The 27456-nt window shown below is 45.1% G+C and overlaps 1 protein-coding gene across 6 annotated transcripts in view; it reads left to right on the top strand.

The window, feature by feature from the left end:
* Positions 1–27456, top strand: part of LOC147121521 (uronyl 2-sulfotransferase-like) — a 122444-nt gene that overhangs the window by 32780 nt on the left and 62208 nt on the right. For 3 of the 6 annotated variants that reach the window (XM_085981843.1, XM_085981846.1, XM_085981847.1), the window contains exons 3-6: positions 9886–10041; positions 11955–12034; positions 19994–20147; positions 21895–22047. In XM_085981843.1, the coding sequence (XP_085837969.1) occupies positions 9886–10041; positions 11955–12034; positions 19994–20147; positions 21895–22047 (543 nt within the window). The remainder of the gene's footprint in view (positions 1–9885; positions 10042–11954; positions 12035–19993; positions 20148–21894; positions 22048–27456) is intronic. The other 3 variants (XM_085981844.1, XM_085981849.1, XM_085981848.1) reach the window with 1 other exon arrangement.

The following is a 27456-nucleotide window of genomic DNA, read 5'->3' as shown; positions in this document are numbered from 1 at the left end:
AGGTGCCGGTTGAAAGAGAGTTTCCTGTAAATGGAAAACCAGTTTCCCAGCACAGGTCCCGAGGGCACACCACTACCCCTTCCTGCCAATCTGAAAGACACCAATTTACCCCCACTCACTGGTTTCTGTCCCTATCCATCCCTAAGATGGGCAAGGAAATCTTCTGCTGATTACCACCTACTACCCTCCCTCAGCTGATGAATCAGTCCTCCATGTTGAACCCCACTTGGAAGAAGCACTGAGGGTAGCAAGGGTACAGAATGTACTCTGGGTGGGGGACTTCAATGACCATCACCAAGAGTAGCTCGGTAGCACCACAACTGACCAAACTGGCTCAGTCCTGAAGGACATAGCTGGCAGACTGGGCCAGCGGCAGGTCGTGAGAGAACCAACACAAGGGAAAAACCTACTTAACCTTGTCCTCACTAGTCGCAGATTTATCGGTCCATGAGAGTATTGGTAGGAGTGACCACCACCACAGTCTTTGCAGAGACAATGTCCCATTTTCGCACTGAGGATACTCTCCATCGTGTGTGGCACTACCACCATTCCAAATGGGGTAGATTCAGAACAGATCTTGCAGCTCAAAACTGGGCATCCACAAGACACAATGGGCAATCAGCAGCAGAAGAGGAACTGTATTCCACTGCAACCTGTAATTTTATAACCCAGCAAATCTCTCACTCTACCATTACCATCAAGCCGGGCGACCAACCCTGGTTCAATAAGGAGTGTAGAAGAGCATTGCAGGAGCAGCACCAGGCTTACCTAAAAATGAGGTGCCAACCTGGTGAAGCTACAACACAGAACGACATGCATGCTTAGCAGCAGAAATAGCATGCTATAGACAGAGCTAAGCGATCCCACAACCAATGGATCAGATCAAAGCGCTGCAGTCCTGCCACATCCAGTTGTGAATGGTGGTACACAATTAAACAACTAACGGGAGGAGGTGGCTGTATGAACATCCCCATCCTCAACGATGACGGAGCCCAGCAAGTGAGTGCAAAGGACAAGGCTGAAGCATTCGCAACCACCTTCAGCCAGAAATGCCGAGTGGATGATCCATCTCGGCCTTCTCCTGAGGTCTCCACCATCACAGATTCCAGTCTTCAGCCAATTCTATTCACTCCACGTGCTATCAAGAAATGGCTGAGTGCCCTGGATACAGCAAAGGCTATGGGTCCCGACAATTTCCCGGCTGCAGTGCTGGAGACTTGTGTTCCAGAACTAGCCGCGTCTCTAGCCAAGCTGTTCCAGTACAACTACAACACTGGCATCTACCCAACAAAGTGGTAAATTACCCAGGTATGTCCTGTCCACAAAAGGCAGGGCAAATCCAATCCACCCAATTGCCACTCCATCGGCCTACTTTCAATCATAGCAAAGTGATGGAAGGTGCCGTCGACAGTGCTATCAAGCGGCACTTACCAATAACCTGCTCATCGATGCTCAGTTTGGGTCTGCCAAGACCACTCGGTTCCAGACCTCATTACAGCCTTGGTCCAAACATGGACAAAAGAGCTGAATTCCAGAGGTGAGGTGGGAATGACTGCCCTTGACATCAAGGCAGCATTTGACCAAGTGTGGCACCAAGGAGCCCTAGTAAAATTCAAGTCAATGGGGATCAAGGGAAAAACTCTCCACTGGCTGGAGTCATACTTGGCACAAAGGAAGATGGTTGATGGTTGTGATGGTTGAAGTTCAATCATCACAGCCCCAGGACATTGCTGCAGGAGTTCCTCAGGGCAGTGTCCTGGGCCCAACCATCTTCTGCTGCTTCATCAGTGACTTTCCCTCTATCATAAGGTCAGAAGTGGGGATGTTCACTGATGATTGCACAGTATTCAATTCCATTTGTAATACTTCAGATGATGAAGTAGTCCATGCCCACATGCAGCAAGACCTAGACAATATCCAGGCTTGGGCTGCTAAGTGGCAAGTAACATTCGTGCCATACCAGTGCCAGGCAATGACCATCGCCAACAGGAGAGAGTCTAACTACCTCCCCATGGCATTACTATCATCGAATCGCCCACCATTAGCATCCTGGGTGTCACCATTGACCAGAAACTTAACTGGACCAGCCATATTAATACAATGGCTACCGGAGTAGGTCAGAGGCTGGGTATTGTGTGGAGAGTGACTCACCTGACTCCCCAAAGTCTTTCCACCACCTACAAGGCACAAGTCAGGAGTGTGATGGAATACTCTCCACTTGCCTGGATGAGTGCAGCTCCAACAACACTCAAGAAGCTCGACACCAGGACAAAGCAGCCCGCTTGATCGGCACCACCTTAAACATTCACTCCCTCCACCACCAGCGCACCGTGGCTGCAGTGTGTACCACCTACAAGATGCACTGAAGCAACTCGCCAAGGCTTCTTCGACAGCACCTCCGAAACCCACAACATCAGTGCCTAGAAAGACAAAGGCAGCAGGTGCCCCATCACCTCCAAGTTCCCTTCCAAGTCATACACTATCGTGACTTGGAAATATATCGCCGTTCCTTCATCGTTGCTGGGTCAAAATTCAGGATCTCCCTCCCTAACCGCACTGTGGGAGTGTCTTCACCACACTGACTGCAGCGGTTCAAGAAGGCGGCTCACCATCACCTTCTCGAGGGCAATTAGGGATGGTCAATAAATGCTGGCCTTGCCAGCGATGCCCACATCCCATGAATGAATAAATAAAAAAACATTTTAAAAAATTCATGTGGCTGCATTCCCTTTCATACCATTTGCCTTAATTTTGCATAGCATATTTCTTATGTAGCACCCTGTCAAAATATTGCCTAAAAATCCATATACACAACATCCACCACTTATTTGACCATACTCGCCCTTGCTAGCGTGGATCGGTAACTGCGAGAGTCTGTGGACGACTGCAGTCTTAACAGTGGATAGCTGGTAGAAGCCATCAGTACAGTGTGTCTTAACAGTAGTAAATAAAACTTTCTTCAGGTGTATCGCTAGAGGGATGGGGCACAGGACCTTAGAAATGTGAAATTTGTACAAGGCATCCACCTGTCTTTACATGTAAGAAAGAAATTATGTAGTTTTTTCACAACCTCAGGATGTCTCCAAGTGATACACAGCCAATGAATTACTTTTGAAGTGTAGTCACTGTTGTAACGTAAGACTCACGGCAAGGTCCCACAAACAGCAGATGAGATGATGACCAGATCATTTGTTTTTCGTGGTGTTGGTTGAGGGATAAATATTGGCCAGGACACTGGGGAGAACTCCCCAGCACTACTTCGAATAGTGCCATGGATCTTTTACATCCACCTGAGAGGGCAGACGGGGGCCCCTGTTTAACGACGCATCTCTAAGACGGCACCTCTTGACAGTGCAGCACTCCCTCAGTATTACACTTATTTGGCCACAGTATAGAAAGGCTATAGAAACTGGGGAATGTTTACCCTGAAGGAAAGGCTCATGTGAGGCTTTACTGAGGTCTTCCAAGTTTTTAAAGCGAATATGTATGGAACAGACAGGCCATGGACACAAATTCAAGAGGTGACTGGGTAAATATTTGACTGAGAAAGCAAATGAGCACGAGAGGTAGAACAGTGTGGAATGCTTTATACTTCTGCATCAGCCCTGGGGACTGCAATGGCATTTTCTGGTACTGTACATTCTGGGATTCCTAACAAAAATTACAAAAAAACATGGAAACAAGACAGATTTAAGCAAAGGAGCAAAAACAAAATGTGTTGAAAGAGAAAGGAAAGACCAAAGGACAGAATCTCAGAACGACTGAGACAAGGCTAGAAAAAAGACAAATTAAATAGGGAAGGGTGAATGATTTATGTTAACTCCCTGTCAACATTTTCCAGACGTAAATGAATTTTTTTCCCTTTAAAACATGTTTTCTGCTGTTTCCTTGTGCACTGTCAGAAGCTGATGAAAATTGTGCCTTTTGACAGAGTCAGTAGGATATTTTTTATTACCGCAATAAACAAAGAATTCAGATTCAGGGCAAAAGTAGCAGTAAGTTCTTATTACCAGCCAAAGAGAAAAACCACAGTCTTGTTCCTTTCAGCCTCAGGTGAGTTGGAGACTGTACAGAATATGGCTGTGCCCATAAATACTGCCTTGTGACCTCAGTAAGCTGTTTCTTTTTCAGCAGACACTGGTTTAGTTTTTTTTAAATTAGCATAGTTGAAACTTTCTGTTTGTGTGCTGGTTCTCAGCTCAAATAAAGACTTTCATTTAGCCCCTGGCATGAACGCAGCACAGTGGTTCTGGAAACAGCAGGTATGCAAACTCCAGGCCTGGATCAGAACAGACACACACTGTTTGGTAAGCAGACTGGTTTGACATACACATTAGGTTAGTTATGGAACTGCGGGTCTCTGTGTCTACGTCAAATATTTAAACCACAAAAGTGACACAGTGATCTTCTGTGGTATTAATAGCGTTGGTTTTAGGAATCAGCTCAGTGTGTTGCTTGTATAAGCTTCAAACACTTTCTGTCTGAATTCTGAAACAAGTCTCGTGAGCATATTGTGGGGGGGTGTGGGGAAATTACATTTCTCATCCCGAGGGGGAAGAGAACTCTGCGGAACAGTTCCTCCAGTGCTTGTTTTCTTTCCCACTTTGGAACTGCTCAGTAATGGTGTGTTCAATTCTATGAGTGCCAGTAGATTTCCGGTGAATCCAAGCAGTGAGAGCTGGCAGATTGTGGGGGGAGGGGTATGTGTGTGTGTGTGTCAGAAACTGAGAGGAAGGAGAACGTCACAAGTCCAATCTTGTCCTATCCTAACCCGATATTCAGCTGGGGCCACCTAATGGGGATCAGGAGTGGTAATCGGATTAATTTTGTTTTCCCCTAGCTCAGAGGTATTAATATAACTTGTATTCTCCCCCCCCCCCCCCCCCCGTATTGGCCAAACTCAGCACAGAACAAAGATCTAACCTTTGACCTTCCTAGTCATCAGGGATCTTCGAGAAACTTTTTATAACTTGATGCCATGGTTTCTCAGGTCTAACCGCGTGACAGTTTTGATTTTAAACTAATTATAAAGTAGTCTTAAATATTTCTCATACTGCATCGTGTTATTTTGATTCTCTCCTTTGACCTAGTTGTGGTACTAAATTGAAGATACCACGATTAATTTAAAATAAAACTCTTGAGTCTAGTCCAAATTGTAACTTCGTTGCCTTTCATATTGTTGTCAAGCTAGAGTGGGTAGGGAAATTAGAATCACATGAAAGATCAGAAACGTTTTTGAGTCTGGAATTTGGGAGTGCATGGTTTTCAAATTGTGTCAAATGTGATTTTATAGTTCAAATAATTTGAACTAAGTTATACTCTATAGTCAGTTTATTGTATCTAAAGTAATTCTCAAGGTGACTGGAATTTCACATCAATTCCATCAGCAGTACACTTTCCTCATTTAGACAATGTCATGGTGTCTTACTCCTGCTATCACGGAGACATGGTTGAGGGAGGGGCAAGACTGGCAGCTCAATATTCCGGGGTACAGAATCTTCAGGCGAGACAGAGGGGGAGGTATAAGAGGAGGGGGTGTCGCAATATTAATTAAGGAGTCAATTACTGCAGTAAGGAGGGATGATATATTAGCAGGGTCCTCTAATGAGGCCATATGGGTGGAGCTTAAAAACAAAAAGGGGGCAAGCACTTTGCTGGGAGTGTACTATAGGCCTCCAAACAGTCAGGGGGAAATAGAGGAACAGATATGTAGGCAAATCTCAGAGAAATGTGCAAATAATAGGGTAATAATAATGGGGGATTTCAACTTCCCCAATATTAACTGGGATAGTCAAAGTGTGAAAGGCTCAGAGGGTGTAGAATTCTTAAAGTGCATCCAGGAGAGCTTTTTGAGCCAGCATGTAGAAAGTCCTACAAGAGAGGGGGCGGTACTGGACCTAATTCTAGGGAATGTGGCCGGCCAAGTGGAAAAAGTGCTAGTAGGTGAGCACTTTGGTGATAGTGACCATAATATGGTAAGATTTAAGGTGGTCATGGAAAAGGACAGGGATGGGCCGGAAATAAAGGTTCTAAATTGGGGGAAGGCCGATTTTAATAGGATAAGGCAGGATCTGGCCAAAATGGACTGGGATCAGCTACTTGTAGGAAAATCCGCATCGGAGCAATGGGAGGCTTTCAGAAGGGAGATTGAGATCATACAAGGGCAACATGTTCCCATAAATGTCAAGAGTGGTTCCAAAAACCACAGGGAACCGTGGATGTCAGGGGATATACGGGAATGGATTAGGAAAAAAAGGAGGGCTTTTGGTAGATACAAAAGGCTAAAGACGGAGGAAGCCCTAGAGGAGTACAAAAAGTGCAGGGGGATACTTAAAAAAGAAATTAGGAGATCAAGGAGGGGCCATGAAATAACACTGGCGAGCAAAATAAAGGAAAATCCGAAGATGTTTTATAAGTATATTAAGGGTAAAAGGATAACTAGGGAAAAAATAGGGCCCATTAGGGACAAAAGTGGCAATCTGTGTGTGGAGCCGGAAGATGTAGGAGGGGTTCTAAATGAATTTTTTGCATCTGTTTTCACTATGGAGAAGGACGATGTAGACATAGAAATAGGGCGGGGGGACTGTGATATGCTCGAACATATTAACATCGAGAGGGAGGAGGTATTGGCGGTTTTAGCTGGCCTAAAAATGGATAAATCCCCAGGCCCGGATGAAATGTACCCCAGGCTGCTGTGTGAGGCAAAGGAGGAGATTGCGGGGGCTCTAACACATATATTCAGGACCTCTCTGGCCACAGGGGATGTGCCAGAGGACTGGAGAGCCGCTAATGTAGTACCATTATTCAAGAAGGGTAGTAGGGAAAAACCGGGGAACTACAGGCCAGTGAGCCTAACATCAGTGGTAGGAAAATTACTGGAAAAAATCCTGAGGGACAAAATTTGTCTCCACTTGGAGAGGCAAGGATTAATCAGGGATAGTCAACATGGCTTTGTCAAGGGAAGATCATGTCTGACTAATTTGATTGAATTTTTTGAGGGGGTGACTAGGTGTGTGGATGAGGGTAACGCAGTGGATGTGGTATACATGGATTTCAGTAAGGCCTTCGATAAAGTCCCGCACAGGAGACTGGTCAAGAAGGTAAGAGCCCATGGAATCCAGGGTGCCTTGGCACATTGGATACAAAACTGGCTTAGTGGCAGAAGGCAGAGGGTGATGGTCGAAGGTTGTTTTTGTGACTGGAAACCTGTGGCCAGTGGGGTACCACAGGGATCGGTGCTGGGTCCCTTGCTGTTTGTGGTCTACATTAATGACTTGGATATGAATGTAAAGGGTATGATCAGTAAATTCGCGGATGATACTAAAATTGGTAGGGTGGTAAATAGCGAGGAGGGTAGCCTCAGTCTGCAGAACGATATAGATGGGTTGGTCAGATGGGCGGAACAGTGGCAAATGGAATTTAACCCGGAAAAGTGCGAGGTGATGCACTTTGGGGGGTCTAACAAGGCAAGGGAATACACAATGAAGGGAAAGACCCTAGGCAAGACGGAGGGTCAGAGGGATCTGGGTGTGCAGGTACACAGATCCCTGAAGGCGGCGGAACAGGTGGATAAGGTGGTAAAAAAGGCATATGGGATACTTGCCTTCATTAGCCGAGGCATTGAATATAAGAGCAAGGAGGTTATGATGGAGCTGTATAAAACACTGGTTAGGCCACAGCTGGAATACTGTGTGCAGTTCTGGTCGCCACACTACAGGAAAGATGTGATCGCGTTAGAGAGGGTGCAGAGGAGGTTCACCAGGATGTTACCAGGGCTGGAGCGCTTCAGCTATGAAGAGAGACTGGGCAGATTGGGTTTGTTTTCCTTGGAGCAGAGGAGGCTGAGGGGGGACATGATTGAGGTGTACAAAATTGTGAGGGGCATAGATAGGATGGATGCTGAGGAGCTTTTCCCCTTAGTAGAGGGGTCAATAACTAGGGGGCATAGATTCAAGGTAAAGGGCGGGAGGTTTAGAGGGGATTTGAGAAAGAACTTTTTCACCCAGAGGGTGGTTGGAGTCTGGAACTCACTGCCTGAAAGGGTTGTGGAGGCAGAAACCCTCACAACATTTAAGAAGCATTTGGATGAGCATTTGAAATGCCATAGCATACAAGGCTACGGGCCAAATGCTGGAATATGGGATTAGATTAGACAGGGCTTGATGGCCGGCATGGACACGATGGGCCGAAGGGCCTCTATCCGTGCTGTATTACTCTATGACTCTATGACTCTATGCATCCTATGCCTTGGCACTGAATGGGCCATACCACACATGGCCTCATCAAACAAACGAAGTACCTCCACAGTTGGGACAGTGGATCCCAGTGTGTGACGCTGCTGGGACTGGTGCTACCAAAGCCCTCAAAGGAGTTAACTTTGCACAGTAATACGGCGGTTGTTTTTGTCTACTCACTCTCTTCCCTGGGAGAACAGTGTGAAGTAGTGGAAGGATTCACAGGCTGTTTAACAGTCTGACAGACCGCAACGTGAACACGACTTCCATGGCCGTAATCAACATTCTACCAGCCGATGAGGCTAGTCCTATGCAGTGGGAGGGATTTATGGGCTCCCAGAACCCATACAATGGGGACGCGGGTATCGCGATGGATATCAGCCCAGAATTCAAAGCTCCAGTCTCCACTCACTGAGACTGTCTGGAGCGGGGTTTGAACCCAGTACCTTCTAAGTCAGAGACAGGAATACTACCACTGAGCCAAAGGCTCGCTCCAGTAATATGAGGTTATCTCATTTGAATATTTAACTATGGTGACAATGAACCTCAGTTGGTAGCACACTCGCCTCTGAGTCAGAAGGTTGTGGGTTCAAGTCCCACTCCAGGGACTTGAGCACATAAATCTAGGCTGACACTCCAGTGCTGTGCTGAGGGAGTGCTGCACTGTCGGAGGTGCCGTCTTTCGGATGAGACGTTAAACCGAGGCCCCGTCTGCTCTCTCAGGTGGACGTAAAAGATCCCATAGCACTATTTCGAAGAAGAGCAGGGGAGTTATCCCTGGTGTCCTGGTCAATATTTATCCCTCAATCAACATAACAAAAACAGATTATTTGGTCATTATCACATTGCTGTTTGTGGGAGCTTGCTGTGTGCAAATTGGCTGCCGCGTTTCCCACATTACAACAGTGACTACACTTCAAAAAGTACTTCATTGGCTGCGAAGTGCTTTGAGACGTCTGGTGGTTGTGAAAGGCGCTATATAAATGCAAGTCTTTCTTTATGGCTCTCAGCGTGTTGCACATGACACTAGGAGAGCAGTGTGTTGACTGAGGCAGCGTATTCAGCATATAAACTGCTGGGAGTAACCAGGGCAAAAGGACTTTCTGGCGGGGGCACAGGGTGGGAAGAGGGCAAAGATGCCCCAACAATGTTGGCCTTTAGACAGCCAGCAGTCCAGCTGCAGGAAAGTTGGATGACCCTAGTGGAAGGTCAGAGCCAGCTAAGAATTTTTTTAATTAATTTCCCTGCATCCCTCCATTACAGCACCTGTTCGCAATGGGCGCTCAGCGACTGCTGGGTTTCTCCAGTGCAGCAGGCAAACGGGACATTGATAGGGGTAGAGAAGGCAAGTATCAGCCAGGATTACTGCTTTTAATTGTTATCCTGTGACCCCTGCCACAAAGTGTACATGCGTGGGTGCCTGTCTGTGCGTGCGGCCTAATGCATGTGTACATCTGGAGAGGTAATGACTGGGCTCGTTAAGATATTCTGTATGGTCGGGTGGCTAGCTGATACTCATGTATGAAGATTGGTCAAGAGGTGAAACTGTGCTGTAGTTCGGGGAGTGCCAAATGATTTCCTGCAGTATTACCACGGCTGAGATGCCCCTACAGCGGCTATTTAATGTGCTGTGCATTTTCGTTCTGTTCAGGTTCTGCCATTCCCCAGCCAGCTGGTTTACAACAGAGTCGGAAAATGCGGTAGCCGGACCGTGGTGCAGCTGCTGAGAGTTCTAACGGAGAGAAACCATTTCACCCTCATAAATTCAGACATTCACAACAAAACCAGGCTAAATAAAAATGAGCAGGTGAGCTGCACGCTTCCCAAGTCTCCTTTTGAAGAAAGCGAGCCTAACTCCCTTCACCGTTGCTGATAACTTAGAATCCCGATACCCATGATCATTTTCAGTACACAACCTCTGCAGCCTCTCGATGGTAATGAGTGACGAGGTGACCAGAACTGCACATTGTGCTCTACATGGTACATGGGTTCTGACCAGCAACAATCCCATCCCTCTGCTAACGTTGGCCTTTGCCTTTTTTTTCACTGCAGCCAAGCACGGGCTGATTTCATGAATTTATCCACCATAATCGCTAGATCTCTTACTAATCAGCATGGTGTATATTGCTCCTATTTCTCATCTACATGTTGCCCCTTGGCGACATCATCTGAAAACACCGTCAGTTTCCACATGTACGCTGACGACACCCAGCTCTACCTCACTACCTCTTCTCTCGACCCCTCCACGGCCTCTAAATTGTCAAACTGCTTGTCCGATATACAGTTCTGGATGAGCAAAAATTTTCTCCAATTAAATATTAGGAAGACTGAAGCCATTGTTTTCGGTCCCCGCCACAAACTCCGTTCCCTAGCCACTGACTCCATCCCTTTCCCTAACTTCTGTCTGAGGCTGAACCACACTGTTCGCAACCTTGGTGTCATTTTGACCCTGAAATAAGCTTCCGACCACATATCCGCAGCATAACAAAGACCGCCTACTTCCACCTCCGTAACATCACCCATCTCCGCCCTTGCCTCAGCTCATCCGCTGCTGAAACCCTCATCCATGCCTTTGTTACCTCTAGACTTGACTATTCCAATGCGCTCCTGGCTGGCCTCCCACATTCTACCCTACGTAAACTTGAGGTCATCCAAAACTCAGCTGCCCATGTCCTAACCCATACCAAGTCCCGTTCGCCCATCTCACCTGTGCTCGCTGACCTACATTGGCTCTCAGCTAAGCAGCGCCTCGATTTCAAAATTCTCATTCTTGTTTTCAAATCCCTCCATGGCCTCGCCCCTCCCTATCTCTGTAATCTCCAGCCCCACAACACCCCCGAGATATCTGCGCTCCTCCAATTCTGCCCTCTTGAGCATCCCTGATTATAATCGCTCAACCTTTGGTGGCCGTGCCTTCTGTTGCCGAGGCCCTAAGCTCTTGAATTCCCTGCCTAAACCTGTCCGCCTCTCTTTCCTCCTTTAAGCCACTCCTTAAAACCTACCTCTTTGACCAAGTTTTTGGTCCCCTGCCTTAATTTATCCTTATGTGGATCGGTGTCAAATTTTTTGTCTTAAAATGCTCCTGTGCAGCGCCTTGGGACGTTTTACCACATTACAGACGCTATATAAATACAAGTTGTTGTTGTTGTATATTGTTCCATTTAAACAAATACTTCTTCATTGCTTCTATAATGATTTTATACTTATCTGTACTGAGCTGCATCATCCACCTATTGCTGATGAAGCAGGAGGACGTTGGGCCTGCTGACCCGTGCATCCAGAGTTACATATATTCTTACAGGGTCACAGAGTGGCAAGCAGCTGCTTTTTATGATGTGCTGCCTAACAAGGGTTCAAACTCGTGCGCTTCCATTGTCTAATGACCAACGAGTGACTATCCCTCCTGGAAGAGAGGTCCCTTTGGGGGTCAAGCTGGCTTCATGGTGTCAACCCTCCATTGTCAATCGCTCCCCGAGCCTTGCAGGTCCACAGTCATCCTGGGCACGGTCCATGGTCGGCCAGCCAGCCTGGCTCATTAACTGGGAACTGCTACTGAATTTGTATTCCCACTCTGCTTCTGATAACCCTGGAAGCCGTTGCCCTCCTTGGGTAGGGTTGATTGGACAAGCAGTGGGCAAGTTACCACAGCCCTGTGCCAGGAGCTAAATTACTTCTCTTTTTAAGACCCATGACTTTTCTGTCTTTCTACTATTTTTGCAGATGGAATTAATAAATAATATCAGCATTGGAGAAAAACCGTACTTGTATACACGACATGTCCATTTCCTTAACTTTACAAGGTAATAAATGCAGCTGTTTTCTGTGTGCACAGTTGTGAAATCCTCCCTTAATATAGTACTGCATCTCTTCTGAACTAAATACCACAAGTAATCTGAATTACTAACAAACAGTTAATCCTCTGTGCTGCAAGAAAACTACTAGGCACTTGGTTTAAGTATTAAACAAGGCTTTAATCAACTGTTTTTCAACATGGAGATCTAGTTGTGTCCTTCACTAGTTCCTGTTAAAGAATGTCCTGAGCAAGCTGGGCCCATGCCCGAGTATTTATACTCTCCCTGGACAGCGCCACCAGCAGGCTGCCCAGTATCATTTCATAAGTCATTTCCACATGACTGACAAGATTCCTGTCACTCTGCGTATCATGCAAGTGTCAGCCTTGGCTCAGTGGTAGCTCTCTTCCCTCAGAAGCTCGTGGGTTCAAGCCCTACTCCAGGAATTGAGCACATCCACCTAAGGACACTTCAGCTTCCCCTTAAATCTGTGCTATTCGCCTCAACCACTCCATTTGGTATCGAGTGCCACATTCTAACCACTCTTTGGGTGAAGAAGTTTCTCCTGAATTCCCTTTTAGATTTATTACTGACTATCTTATATTTATGGCCCCTATTTTGGATTCCCCCACAAGTGGGAAATTTTTCTCTATATCTACCCCATCAAACTCTTTCATTATTTTAAAGATCTCTATCGGGTCACCTCTCAGTCATCACTTTTCTGATAGTTATAACCTCTCAGTTCTGGTATCATCCTCGTAAATCTTTTTTGCACCTTCTCCAGTGCCTCTAAATCCTTTTTATAACATGGAGAATTGTGCACAATATTATGTACCGATTGCTAGTAGACCTCTCGTGGCATTGCACATGGTGCATCAAGACCATAGAAACATAGAAGATAGGAGCAGGAGTAGGCCATTCGGCCCCTTGAGCCTGCTCCACCATTCAATGAGATCATGGCTGATCATCCAAATTCAGTACCCTGTCCCTGCCTTCTCCCCATATCCCTTCATCCCTTTAGCCTTAAGAAATATATCCAACTCCTTCTTGAATATATTTAATGAACTGGCCTCCACCGCCCTCTGTGGCAGAGAATTCCACAGGTTCACCACTCTCTGGGTGAAGAAATTCCTCCTCTGTCCTAAATGGCTTACCCCTTATCGTTAGACTGTGACCCCTGGTTCTGGACTCCCCGGCCATCGGGAACATCCTTCCTGCATCCAGGCTGTCCAGTCCTTTTTAAATTTTATAAGTTTCAATGAGATCCCCTCTCATTCTTCTAAACTCCAGCGAGTATAAGCCCAATCGACCCAATCTCTCCTCATACGTTCATTCCTGCCATCCCAGGTATCAGCCTGGTGAATCTTCGCTGAACTCCTTCCATGGCAAGAACATCCTTCCTCAGATAAGGCGAGCAAAACTGCACACAATACTCAAGATGTGGTCTCACCAAGGCCCTGTACAACTGCAGCAAGACATCCTTGTTCCTGTACTCAAACCCTCTCGCTACAAAGGCCAACATACCATTTGCCTTCTTAACCGCCTGCTGCACCTGCATGCTTACCTTCAGCGACTGGTGCACAAGGACACCTAGGTCTCGTTGCACTTCCCCTTCTCCCAATCTATTGCCATTCAGATAATCTGCTTTCCTGTTTTTGCCACCAAAGTGGATAACCTCGCATTTATCCACATTATACTGCATCTGCCATGCTTCTGCCCAATCACCCAACCTGTCCAAATCATACTGGAGTTTCTCGGCATCCTCCTCACAGCACACACACCCACCCAGCTTTGTGTCGTCTGCAAACTTGGAGATATTATATCTAGTTCCCTCGTCTAGATCATTTATATATATTGTGAATAGCTGGGGTCCTAGCACCGATCCCTGTAGTACCCCACTAGTCACTGCCTGCCACTCGGAAAAAGAGCCGTTTATTCCAACTCTTTGCTTCCTGTCTGCCAACCAAGTCAGTACCTTGCCCCCAATCCCATGTGCTTTAACTTTACACGCTAATCTCTTATGCGGGACCTTATCGAAAGCCTTCTGAAAGTCCAGTTTTCAGGTTAAGCAGGTTATAAAGCAGTGGAATATCTGGACCCTAATGGGGAAAGGGTGCTGAGGCTTGAGAGGAGGAGACGGGAGATAGGAGGGGGAGGTATAGGGAGAGACAAGGGATGGAGAGGAGGATATAAGGAAGGAGAAACAAAGGAGGGGAGCAGGACAGAAAGGGACCAACAGAAGCCAGTGACGGAGTATGTGACACTGGACCAGAGCCCATTTCTTTACTGGTGGGGGGAAGGAAAAGAGCAGAGTGGGAAGGTGGACACTGAGGGGGAGGGCAAAAGAGATGGGGCCAGGGGAGTGAGTAGAGGGGCAGTGGTGGACGCAGAAGGGTTGGGTGCTAGCCAAAGCTGAACCACAAAAAATGTTTTTTTTCCAGTGGGAGTGAGCAGCTGCATTGTGCCAGGGGTCCAATTCCATCTCTGGGGAAGGAGGGGCAAAGAACATTTGGCTTGTACTGGAGTGGGATGGGAGGGGGTTTACAGAGAAGTAGGTTTTCAGCCCAGGGTTTTGGGGGTGTGGGGTGATGCTGTTTCTTCTGGGTGAGAGGTAGGAAGAGGCGTGAGTTGTTTCTCAGCATGTGGGGAGGGGGAAATTTGCTTCTGATTGAATAGGGGATGGGTTACTGCTCATTGGGGAGCAGGAATGACATAGAATGCTACAGCACAGAAACGGGCCATTCAGCCCAACTGGTCAATGCCGGTGTTTATGCTCCACATGAGCCTCCTCCCACCCTACTTCATCTTGCCCTATAAACATATCCTTCTATTTCATTCTCTCCTTAAATACATCAATGCTATTCGCCTCAACTACTCCATGTGTTAGCGAATTCCACTTTCTCACCACTCTGCGTCCACATGATTAACTTTAGTATTGTTAACCCTAATGCATGTCTCCCTTTTAGGTTTCAGTTTAGTTTTACTCTTTCTATTTCTCAATTCTTTTGCTGCACCCCCTTTCACCTTATAGGAATATATTTATTTTGTACCTCGTGTATCTTGTAATTGAAGATTTCCCACTGATCAGTTGAACAAATAGGCTTGAATTTGTTCTAGGTGGGGGTTGGCAGAGGCAAGCTTCCAGTCCACGGGAGGTGGGGATTTGTTCTTTGCAGGAAAGGGGAAAGCTAAGTTTATGCTCATTGGGAATAAGATACCAGGCCGGGTTTACCTTCACACACAGTTGAGGGGGTGGCAGGACGTCTGTCATAAGTTAAAGTAGGAGAGATAGGGTCAGAAAGACACCAGGAGAACGCCCTGCTCCTCTTCGAATAGTGCCATGGGGTCTTCTACGTTCACCTGAGAGGACAGACGTTGGTTTAACGTCTCACCCAAAAGGCACCTTCGACAGTTCAGCGCTTCCTCAGTACTGCACTAGGACTGTCAGCCTGGATTATGTGCTCAAGTCTCTGGAGTGGAGCTCGAACTCATGGCCCTCTGACTCGGGCGAGCGTGCTACCCACTGAGCCAAAGGTGACATACTAAGAAGTCAGCAAATCCTAGATAACTTGATTTTCAATATAGACATTGGCATTGGATTTACCCAGCATTGATCAGGTAATGTTAATGGAGAACTGATGCCAGTCTTTGAAGCAGTTCCAGTTTCACAAATCTACATAATATTTATGAACTCGTAGCTGGAATATTCACCTCACCTCTCTCTGAAATTCTGACCTAAATAATTAAGTACTACTTTCAAAAGTTATAGTGTTGGATATTTAGTGCTGAAACAGGTATTTGTTGTCACATAGTGCTTAAGTGGTACTTTTTGTGTGTAGTTTTATATATACTATGTCTCAGCACGGTGGCATAGTGGTTAGCACTGTTGTCTCACAGCGCCAGGGACCCGGGTTCAAATCCGGCCTCGGGTGACTGTGTGGAGTTTGCACATTCCCCCCGTGTTTGCGTGGGTTTCCTCCAGGTGCTCCGGTTTCCTCCCACAGTCCAAAGATGTGCGGGTTAGGTTGATTGGCCATGATAAAAATTGGCCCTTAGTGTTAGGGGGGATTAAATACGTGGGGTTACGAGGATAGGGCTTGGGTGGGATGGCTGTCGGTGTAGGGACTGGGTGCTAGGGTTTGGATGATCAGCCATGATCTCGTTGAATGGCGGAGCAGGCTCGAAGGGCCGAATGGCCTACTCCTGCTCCTATCTTCTATGTTTCTATGTTTATGTTTCTAAAAGGCTAGGCAGAGATATCAACAGTGATCACTTTGAAACAATCCTCCTCCCATTTAATGCTTTGTTGAAACTGAAGCTTATTGTAGACAATCTCCGACAAAATTTTTTAAGGTAATTGGCAAAAAAAACAGGGAAGATGAGATTTTACGCAGCGAGCTGTTATGATCCGGAATGCACTGCCTGAAAAGGTGGTAGAAGCACATTCAATCATAACTTTCAAAAGGGAATTGGATATATACTTGAAAATGAACAATTTGCAGGATTATGGCGAAAGAGCAGCAGAGTGCGACTAATTGGATAGCTTTTTCAAAGAGCCAGGACAGGCACAATAGGCTGAATGGCCTTCTGCACTGTATGATTCAAAAAATCAGGACACTTGCACCCCATAGTGATATTTGTGGTAGACATGTGTTCAGAGCGTGGCGTGAGCTTGGTATGGAATAATGCTTTAATGCTTTATTCAAACACAACCCCAAGGTTTGAGGTATACACTGAGGAATATTCCGAGCTTGATTCGAGCGATCATAACTCTTCCTGATGAGACAGTGCAGGATGTGCTGCTCGCTTCTGCTTTGTTGAAATCGGTTACCCCAGATGTGGGGAGATTTAGTAGAAAGCAGAGCTGTAGGGTCACAGTTGCAGCATCTTTTATAGAATATACATTATAGAGAGGAAGAAGCAGTGGCTCCTCCAAGTGGTTATCAGTGCAACTGCGTAACTCCGATTTAGACACGGTACAATAGCATATAAGAATTTGCAACAGGCTGTATTGTTTTGTATATGAGCGGTTAGACTGATTTTTGCTGACATTTCAAAATTGTGCCATTAAGCGCTGTAAGTTTTGTAGTAGTGTTTGAACATAACATAAGAAATAGGAGCAGGAGTAGGCCAATCGGCCCCTCGAGCCTGCTCCGCCATTCAATAAGATCATGGCTGATCTGATCCAAACCGCCAATCCACTATCACAGAACCATCTCCTGAATCTAACAGAATTAGACACATGAAATAGGAGCAGGATCAGGCTACACGGCCCCTGGGCCCGCTCCGCTACCCACAGGGCCATGACCGATCCAAACCTAGACTCATGTCCAAATTCCTGCCCGCTCCCCATAACCCTTAATTCCCTTTACTTCTAGGAAACTGTCTATTCCTGTTTTAAATTTATGTAATGATGTAGCTTCTACAGCTTTTTGGGGCAGCATATTCCATGGACCTACCACCCTCTGAGTGAAGTAGTTCCTCCTCATCTCAGTTTTGAAAGAGCAGCCCCTTATTCTAAGACTATGCCCCCTAGTTCTAGTTTCACCCATCATCGGGAACATCCTCCCCGCATCCACCCGATCCAACCCCTTCACAATCTTATATGTTTCAATAAGATCGCCTCTCATTCTTCTGAACTCCAATGAGTAGAGTCCCAATCTACTCAACCTCTCCTCATATGTCCATCCCCTCATCCCCGGGATTAACCGAGTGAACCTTCTTTGTACTGACTCGAGAGCACCTTCTTTGTACTGACTCGAGAGCAAGTATGTCCTTTCTTAAGTATGGACACCAAAACTGTACGCAGTATTCCAGGTGCGGTCTCACCAATACCTTGTACAACTGAAGCAATACCTCCCTATTTTTATATTCTATCCCCCTAGCAATGAAAGCCAACATTCCATTGGCCTTCTTAATCACTTGCTGCACCTGCATACTAACCTTTTGAGTTTCGTGCACCAGGACCCCCAGATCCCTTTGTACTTCAGTACTTTCCAGTTTCTTGCCATTAAGATAATAACTTGCTCTACGATTTTTCCTGCCAAAGTGCATAACCTCACACTTTCCAGCATTGTATTCCATCTGCCAAATCTCTGCCCACTTACTTAGCCTGTCGATGTCCCCTTGCAGGTTTTTTATGTCCTCCTCACTCACTACTTTCCCTCCCATCTTAGTATCATCTGCAAACTTTGATATGTTACACTCGGTCCCCTCCTCCAAATCGTTAATATAGATTGTAAAGAGTTGGGGACCCAGCACTGACCCCTGCGGAACACCACTAGTTACTGATTGCCAGTCTGAGAATGAACCATTTATCCTAACTCTCTGCCTTCTGTTAGATAGCCAATCCTCTATCCATGCCAGAATATTACCCCCAATCCCGTGATTTCTTATCTTAAGCAATAATCTTTTGTGTGGCACCTTGTCAAATGCCTTCTGGAAGTCTAAATACACTACGTCCACTGGTTCCCCTTTATCCACCCTATATGTTACTTCCTCAAAGAACTCCAGCAAATTTGTCAAACATGACTTCCCCTTCATAAAACCATGCTGACTTTGTCCTATTAAATTATGATTATCCAAATGTCCTGTTACTGTCTCCTTAATAATGGACTCCAAAATTTTACCTACCACAGATGTTAGGCTAACCGGTCTATAGTTTCCAGCCTTCTGTCTGCTGCCCTTTTTAAATAAGGGTGTTACATTAGCAGTTTTCCAGTCTGCCGGGACCTTTGCCGAGTCCAGGGAGTTTTGGAAAATTATTACCAATGCATCCACAATCCCTACCGCCACTTCCCTCAAGACCCTAGGATGTAAGCCATCAGGTCCAGGTGATTTATCCGCCTTGAATCCCATTATTTTACCGAGTACCACTTCCTTAGTGATTTTGATTGTGTTTAGCTCCTCCCCCCCTATAGCCCCCTGTTTGTCCAGTGTTGGGATATTCTTAGTGTCCTCTACTGTAAAGACTGATACAAAATATTCATTCAGTGTTTTTGCCATCTCCATATTTCCCACCATTAATTTCCCGGTCTCATCCTCTAAGGGACCAACATTTACTTTAGCCACCCTTTTTCTTTTTATATAACTATAAAAACTCTTACTATCTGTTTTTATATTTTTTGCTAATTTACTTTCATAATCTATCTTCCTTTTCTTAATCAATCTTTTTGTTATTTTTTGCTGTCTTTTAAAGTTTTCCCAATCCTCTATCCTCCCACTAGATTTGGCTACCTTATATGCCCTTGTTTTTAGTCGAATACTATCCTTAATTTCTTTACTTAGCCACGGATGGCTGTCTTTTCTTTTACACCCTTTTCTTCTCAGTGGAATATATATTTTTTGGAAGTTGTAAAATAACTCCTTAAATGTACACCACTGATCATGTATCGTCTTACCCTTTAATCTATTTTCCCAATCCACTCTACTCAATTCCGCTCTCATACCTTCATAGTCTCCTTTATTCAAGCTTAGCACGCTTGTTTGAGATCCAACCTTCTCACCCTCTAATTGAATATGGAATTCAACCATGTTATGGTCACTCATTCCAAGGGGATCCTTTACTAGGACATTTTTAATTAATCCTGTCTCGTTACACAGGACCAGATCTAAGGTTGCTTGCCCCCTGGTCGATTCAGTTACATACTGCTCAAGAAACCATCCCTAGTACACTCAATGAACTCATCCTCAAGGCAGCCCTGCCCAATTTGATTTGTCCAATTAATATGATAGTTAAAATCCCCCATAATTATAGATGTTCCCTTATTACAAGCCTCAACTATTTCCTGATTGACACGCCGTCCAACAGAGTTGCCACTGTTCGGAGGCCTATGGACTACGCCCACTAGTGTTTTTTTCCCCTTATTATTCCTTACCTCCACCCAAACTGTTTCATTATCCCGATCTTTTGACCCAATATCATTTCTCTGTATTGATGGGCTACAAGTTAATTATTTCTCGACTTAGGTTTGGATTGGAGCAGCCTGTTTACATCAATATAATCAGGGATCCGATTAGCCGGTTTGTGTCAAACTACTTCTTCCGACGTTTTGGGGACTGGCGGTCTGAACAGAATCATCAAATCCGAACACCAGGGATGAAAGATGAGGAGCGATACCTGGTAAGTTTGTGTTTCTGTAAATAAGAAAGTCGCGGGATCTCTTTCTTGCTTCAGTTCAAGTGTAGCCAAATGCATGGTTAGATTCATAATTTGTCTGGAATTACCCAAAATAGCAAAAGAATTTTGCATAATTTTTGTATACACTGTAAAAGAAAGAACTTGTATTACTATAGCACCTTTCATGACCTCAGAACGTCGCAAAGTTCTTTACAGCCAATGGAGTACTTTTTGAAGTGCAGTGACTGTTGTAATGTAGGAAATGCAGCAGCCAAATTGCGCACAGCAAGCTCCCACAAACAACAATGTGATAATGACAAGATAATCCATCTGTTTTAGGGGTATTGGTTGAGGGATAAATATTGGCCAGGACAATGGTGAGAACTCAGCTGCTCTTCAAATAATGCCACGGGATCTTTTATGTCCACCTGAGAGGGCAGATGGGGTCTCAATTTAACGTCTCATCCGAAAGCTGGCACCTCTGACAGTGCAGCACTCCCTTGGTACTACACTAAAGTGTCAGCCTAGATTATGTGCTCAAATCTCAGGTTTGGGACTTGAACCCACAACCTTCTGACTCAGAGGTGAGAGTGCTACCAACTGATCCACAGCTGTCACTGCAGTGCCAGACCTGAAGGTCTTACCAAATATTGACATTTCAACTTTCAATGGTGTCATGACCCCATTGCACTGCTCAACGTTTCCTATATAGTATGACATAGTAGGAGTATTACACAGTATTTACAGCACAGAAAAAGGCTACTCAGCCCAACAGGTCCACACGAGCCTCCTCCCACCCTTCTTCACCTAACCCCATCAACATATCCTTCTATTCCTTTCTCCCTCATAGGTTAATCTAGCTTCCCCTTTAATACATCTATGCTAGTCGCCTCAACTACACTTTGTGGTAGTGAGTTCCACATTTTAACCACTCTCTGGGTAAAGATTCTCCTGAATTCCTCATTGGATTTATTAGTGGCTATCTTATATTTATGGCCTCTAGTTTTGGTCTCCCCCGCAAGTGGAAACAACATCTCTACTTCTACCCTCACAACCCCTTTCATAATCTTAAAGACCTCTGTCAGGTCACCCCTCAGTCTTCTCTTTTCTAGAGAAAGGAGCTCCAGCCTGTTCAGTCTTTCCAGATAGGTCTAACCTCTCAGTTCTGGTATCGTTCTAGTAGATCTTTTTTGCACTTTCTCCGGTGCCGCGATATCCTTTTTATAATATGGAGCCCAGAGCTGTGCACAGTACTCCAAGTGTGGTCTAACCAAGGTTCGATACAAATTTAACATAATTTCTCTACTTTCCAGTCATATTCCTCTCGAAATGAACCCCAGTGCTCTTATTATGGCCTTATTAATCTGTGTTGCTACTTTGAATGATTTGTGTCTCCGTACCCCCAGATCCCTCGGCTCCTCCATCCCATTTAGACACTTGTGTTCCAAGGAGTATGTCCTTATTCTTCCTACCAAAATGTACCACCTCCTACTTGCTAATTACACGCCCATTCTGCAAGTTTATTAATGTCTTCCTGTATTTTGTCGCAGTCCTCCCCTATTAACTACACTCTCCAATTTGGTGTTGTTTGCAAATTCTGAAATTGTACTTCTGATTCCCTAGTCCAAATTGATTATGTAAACAGTGAACAAAAGTGGTCCCAGCACCAATCCTTGCGGAACACCACTTCCCACCTTTTGCCAGTCTGAGTGACGACCCTTAACCCCTACTCTTGCTTTCTGTTTTGTAGCCAGCTTACTATCCATTCTGCTACTTGTCTCCTGACTCCACATGTTCTGAACTTGGTCATGAGTCTACTATGTGGTACCTTATCGAAGGCCTTTTAAAAATCCAAATATATTACATCTATTGCATTACCCTTATCTACAAAGAATTCAATAAGGTTAGTCAAGCATGACCTTCCCTTTTGAAATCCGTGCTGACTAATCTTTAGTATATTTTCAGTTCCTAGATCTTTTCCTATTACATCTTTGAATAATGATTTCATTATCTTTCCTACGACTGACATTAAGCTAATTGGTCTACAGTTCCCTGGACTTGTTCTATCTCCCTTTTTAAATATAGGAATAACATTAGCTGTCCGCCAGTCCTCTGGCACTATTCCCTTTTCTAATGAATTTTATGGGGGAAATATTCAGTATCGCCCCGTTTGGGGCGCCATTATCGGCCATGCGCAAAGTTTAGCACCTGGCGCTAATTATTGCCTCCGACAGCAAACTTGGCTTTTACCGCCCCTGGAGGTGATTGGAGTGCTAAATCAGGCGCTTCACATCTGTCTTAAGGCGCAAAGGCCAAGGAGCGAGGCGCTACCTCACAGCGCTGGCGAAGCTCATGTGATGTCAGTCAGCAATGGAACACAGACACACTGGCATCGGCCAATTCTTAAAGAGGAGTTCTGACGAATGGTCATTGACCTGAAACGTTAACTCTGTTTCTGTCTTCACAGATGTTGCTTGACCTGCTGAGTTTCTCTAGCATTTTCTGTTTTTATCTTAAAGGGGAGGGTTGATCTTCCTCTCCATCCACATCCTGCTCATTGCAACCTTGAATCTCGGCCTGGAGAGACCTGTACATCAAATCTGCTGGAAAGAACAATGGAGAGACCCAGGGAAAGAGCTCAGAGTGCAGCCCCCACAATCTCTTCTAAATAGATACAAGGAAGGGCAAATCAAAATGAACCTGCAAAGTGCTGCTCAGTACCCAAAACCCCTTCACACAGCGTTGAATCTCTCCAGAAGTCTCTCTATCTCTCTCTCAGAATGCGTGGTGCACAAATGTCACCAACAAAAAAACGGCAGGAAGCGGTCGCCTTTAAATAGCACTCCCCCAGTCCCTTTCTGACTGCAAAACGCTCCCCTCAACCTGTCGTTGCTAGCGGCAGGCGGTAAGGCAGGGGGCGCCACTCAATATCCAGTCCGGGGCGTTGTGCACTCGACTGACGTCACGATCTGCCGGCGCAAGAGATCGTGGCGGCACTGTTTTGCGCCGCCGCAAAATGTCTAGTTAATTTCGCGAGCGGCGCAAACAACGCCGCGCCCGGGCGCTAGTTGCTTTGTGCATCATTAGTGCCCTCTTAAGGTACTAACGGTAGGCGCAAACAACTGAATTTTTCCCCCTATATGTTTGTAATAGTCCTTCTGCTATCTCTTCAATAACTTTTAACATGTGCGGATGCAATCCATCTGGGCCAAGGGTTTTATCCTCTCTAAGTTAGTTTAGTTTATGAATTATCTCTCCCCACCCCCTTTTAGGCAGACCTCCCTTGGCGTTGCTCATGTTGCATCAGCGCACACCTTTTATGTTATTATGGTGCGCAATATATTATCAGATCCACCAATAAGTGAAATTGCATTTTTATCCCAAAGTATTATTTCGAAGAATTGGTGGTATTTTGGAGTTTAAATTATGTGACATTTTTGTGAAACTTGTAAATCAGTGGCCTCGATGACTTATTATTTGTTTAACTATGCATTGAATTTTACGTCTTGCTTTTTTAAAAGATGCTCCCGGTTGCAGGTAAGCAGGAGTGTGGGGGCAGGGATGTTGTTTCAGCAGTGTTGGGGTGGCGCGCGAGAGTTGTAGGAGGAGTTGAAGGGTATCGGAGTAGGGAAGGCTCTGGGTGTAGTGTATTGGGAGTGTGGGAGAGGGGTGTGCAAGGATGGTCATGGAGGTGACAGTGGCAGGGTGTGAGAGCCTTGGGCAAGGAGGTTGCTGGGTCTCGGAGTACTGGTAAGGGAATCTCGGGAATGGGAACAGTGGGAAGAGAAAATGAAAGACTTGCATTTACATAGTGCCTTTCACAACCTCAGGACATTCCAAAGTGCTTCACAGGCAATTAAATGCTTTATTTTGAAGTGGAGTCACTGTTGTAATGTAAGAAATGTGGCAGCCAATCTGCATACAGCAAGCTCCCACAAACAGCAATATCACAGTGACCAGATCTGTTTTTAGATGTTGATTGAGGGATAAATATTGGCCAGGACACTGCAAAGAACTCCGCTGCTCTTCTTCGAATAGTGCTGTGGGATTTTTTTACATCAACCCGAGAGGGAAGATGGGGCCTTGGTTTAATGTCTCATCTGAAAGACAGCACCTCCGACAGTGCAGCACTCCCTCAGCAGTGCATAGAAGTGCAAGCCTAGATGGCCCAGAAATTCGGGTCTCCACGGGTGAGTACGCACGGGGTACTCACCCGTAGGCCCAATGGAAGTGCCGGTTTCCTGCATGCACTGCGCATGCGCGGGAAACCGGCACTTCCGTTCGCCTGAAAGCAGGGGTTCAGAGATCGAACACGTGCGCGGGAGAGGCTGCGCATGCGCATCGAACTTCGTTTTTTTTTACAGGTTTTCCCGGGAGGGTAAGTCTGCAGAAGTTAGAAATGTAAAAAACAGGCGTAAGGCCTGCTTTTTACAAGGTAAGTGGTGAATTAATTAAAATTAAAACATTTTTTCCACAGGTTTATTATTTTTAAATACTTTAAAGCAAGGTAAGTTTATTTTTAGCCCCGTTGGAAAATAAAATTATTTTTTTCAAAAATTTAAATTACTGTTTATAATAGTTATTTAATTTATTGTTTATTTTAAAAATGTGATTTAAAAAAAAAATTTATTTGAAGATTTAGTGATGTTTTGTAAGAAGAAAGGGCCCGTAGTATTTCTAAGTTTGACATCACTTCCTGTCCGACTTATGAATGGAGCATTCCCTGCTCCGATTGGCTCCCCATGGCCCACGTGATCCCAGAGGACGCTTCGAACTAACTGCGCTCCTGGGATACGTAAGCACTGCGCGCCGGCAGCTGGAGCAGGCCCCGGATTGGAATTCCACGGGGGCCCACAGCTCAACGGCCGGCGCGCAAGGTAAGTGCAGGTCGGGGGCTTGCACCTGCGGGAAGCCCCCGACCCGAATTTCTGGGCCATTGTCATAAAAGATAGGTGGGATGTCGGGTGATGTAACTCGTGGTCACTGTTCATTTCCTGGAACTCATTTTTAACAGTCTTCATGGATCGGAGAGAAATTTCCCAGAATTCTCTCCCCTCCCTGAATTACCCAGTCTTTTTTCTATTTTTTTGCCTGTCTCGGGACATTACATGACTGCTGGTAGGTGAGAAGCATAAGTGGGCCATGTTACCTCATTGCAACATGACTGAATGGGACATCCTTGATGGACCAGCAGGTCATTTTCTGTTTGTCTTTTTCCTGTGTCCTTGTTTCCTTGCATTTGTCTTTAGCTCAGGTCGGTCTTAAAGTTTCAGTGTTAATCGTTTCCACTTGTGGGGAGTCCAAAACTAGTGGCCATAAATATAAGATAGTCACTAATAAATCCAATAAGAAATTCAGAAAGTTCTTTTCTCAGAGAGTGTTGAACTCTCTACCACATGGAGTAGGTGAGGTGAATCGTATAGATGCATTTAAGGGGAAGCTGGATAAGTACATGAGGGAGAAAGGAATAGAAGGATATGCTGATAGGGTGAGATGAAATAGGGTGGGAGGAGGCTCGTGTGGAGCATTAACACTGGCATAGACCAGTAGTGCCGAATGGCCTGTTTCTGTGCTGTGTAATTCTATGTAATATGATTCCACCAAGATAATTTTCTTGCATTGTCTTGAAAAAAAATGTTGCTTCAAATTGAAGCTTGCTTTCATTCCATGCCAAATTTTAATCCTGCACATCGGGTGCAGGCTTTCCGAGCAGCCCATATAATCATTGAATTCTGCAACACAGCAAGAGGCCATTCAGCTCACCAGACGCTTCAAAAAAAAAAAAAAAAAAAAAAATTCTTTTAAATATTTCTCCATTTCCCTTTTAAAAGCTGTTATGGATTCTGCTTCTACCACTATTTCTGGTAGGGTATTCCTGGTCCTAACAACCTTTTACATTAAAAAAAAATTATTCTAACTTCTTCCATCTTTTGATGATCATCAATTGCAAGGTCTTGCGCAGGCCACTCACCAGCCCCTGCCACTGGAAGAGATACTGCACAAATTTAAAGGGACCGCGCACAAAAAAAGTTAGAGGGCATAATATTAAAATTAGAGCTAGGCCATTTAGGATGAAATCAGGAAGCACTTTTTCACACAAAGTTTAGTGGAAATCTGGAACTTTCTCCCCAAAAGGCTGTTTTCAAAACTGAAATCCATAGATTTTTATTAGGTAATGGTATCAAGGGATATGGAGCAAAGGTTGGTAAATGGAGTTGAGGTGCAGACTAGCCATGATCTAATTTAATGATGGAACAGGTTCGAGGGGCTTAATGGTCTACTCCTGTTTCTATGTTCCAATGCATGGCGCCCAAAGCTGGATATACTATTCTAAACAGTTTTAAGAATTTGTCATCCCATTTTTAAAGATTTGTGTAGCTGAACCTCTAAGTCTCTCTGCTCCTCTACTTTTAAAATGGTTCCATTTAGCGTATATGACCTCTCCCTTTCCTTCCTCCCAAAATGTATCACCTTCCATTTCTCTGCATTAAATTTCATCTGACATCAAGCTGCCCAATCTACTATTCCGTTGATGTCCTCCTGAAGTCGCTTCTAATCCTCTTCACAGTTAATCACACTCCCTATTTTTGTGTCATATTTTGACCAGAGTCCAGCATTATTATTTATTACATATATATCTTGAGAACAGCAGTGGTTCTATCACTGACCCCTGGTGGACACCACTGTTTACATCCCACCAGTCCAAAAACATCCATTAACCCTACTCTGTTTTCTGTCCTTTAACCAATTTCATATCCATTCTGACACCTTCCATTTAATACCTCGTGCCTTTATTTTATCTACAAGTCTTCTATATGGAACCCTATCAAATGCCTTTTAAAGATCCATATGCACACTATCCACTACATTTCCTTTATCAATATACACCATTATTTCCAACGTACCACAAAATGAGCTCTGTAGCTTAATTTATATAGAAACAAGCACATCAGGTCACATTGTCTAGCAGAGGAAACAGTATAGTAAGTTCTTTTGGGTAGCAATCTTGCCTCTGAGTCAGAAGATTGTGGGTTCAAGTCCCACTGCAGAGACTTGAGCACAAAATCAGCCTGACACTCCCAGTGCAGTACTGAGGGAGTGCTGTGCTGTCAGAGGTGCCGTCTTTCAGATGAGACGTTAAACCGAGGCCCCGTCCTGCTGCAGCGTTTCCTATGTTGCAACAGTGATTACACTTCAGAAATACCTCCATTGGCTGTAAAGTGCTTTGGGACATCTTGAAGTCATGAAAGGCGTTATATAAATGCAAGTCTTTATTTCAACCGAAGAGCCGGCATGGACACGATGGCCAAAT

The sequence above is a fragment of the Somniosus microcephalus genome, chromosome 3 (genome assembly GCF_052327205.1).
Source record: "Somniosus microcephalus isolate GS21.2 chromosome 3, FLI_Smic_1.0, whole genome shotgun sequence".
Classification (NCBI taxonomy): Eukaryota; Metazoa; Chordata; class Chondrichthyes; order Squaliformes; family Somniosidae; genus Somniosus; species Somniosus microcephalus.
The sequence above is the reverse complement of the archived record's forward strand: the minus strand, read 5'-3'. Positions and strand labels throughout refer to the sequence as shown.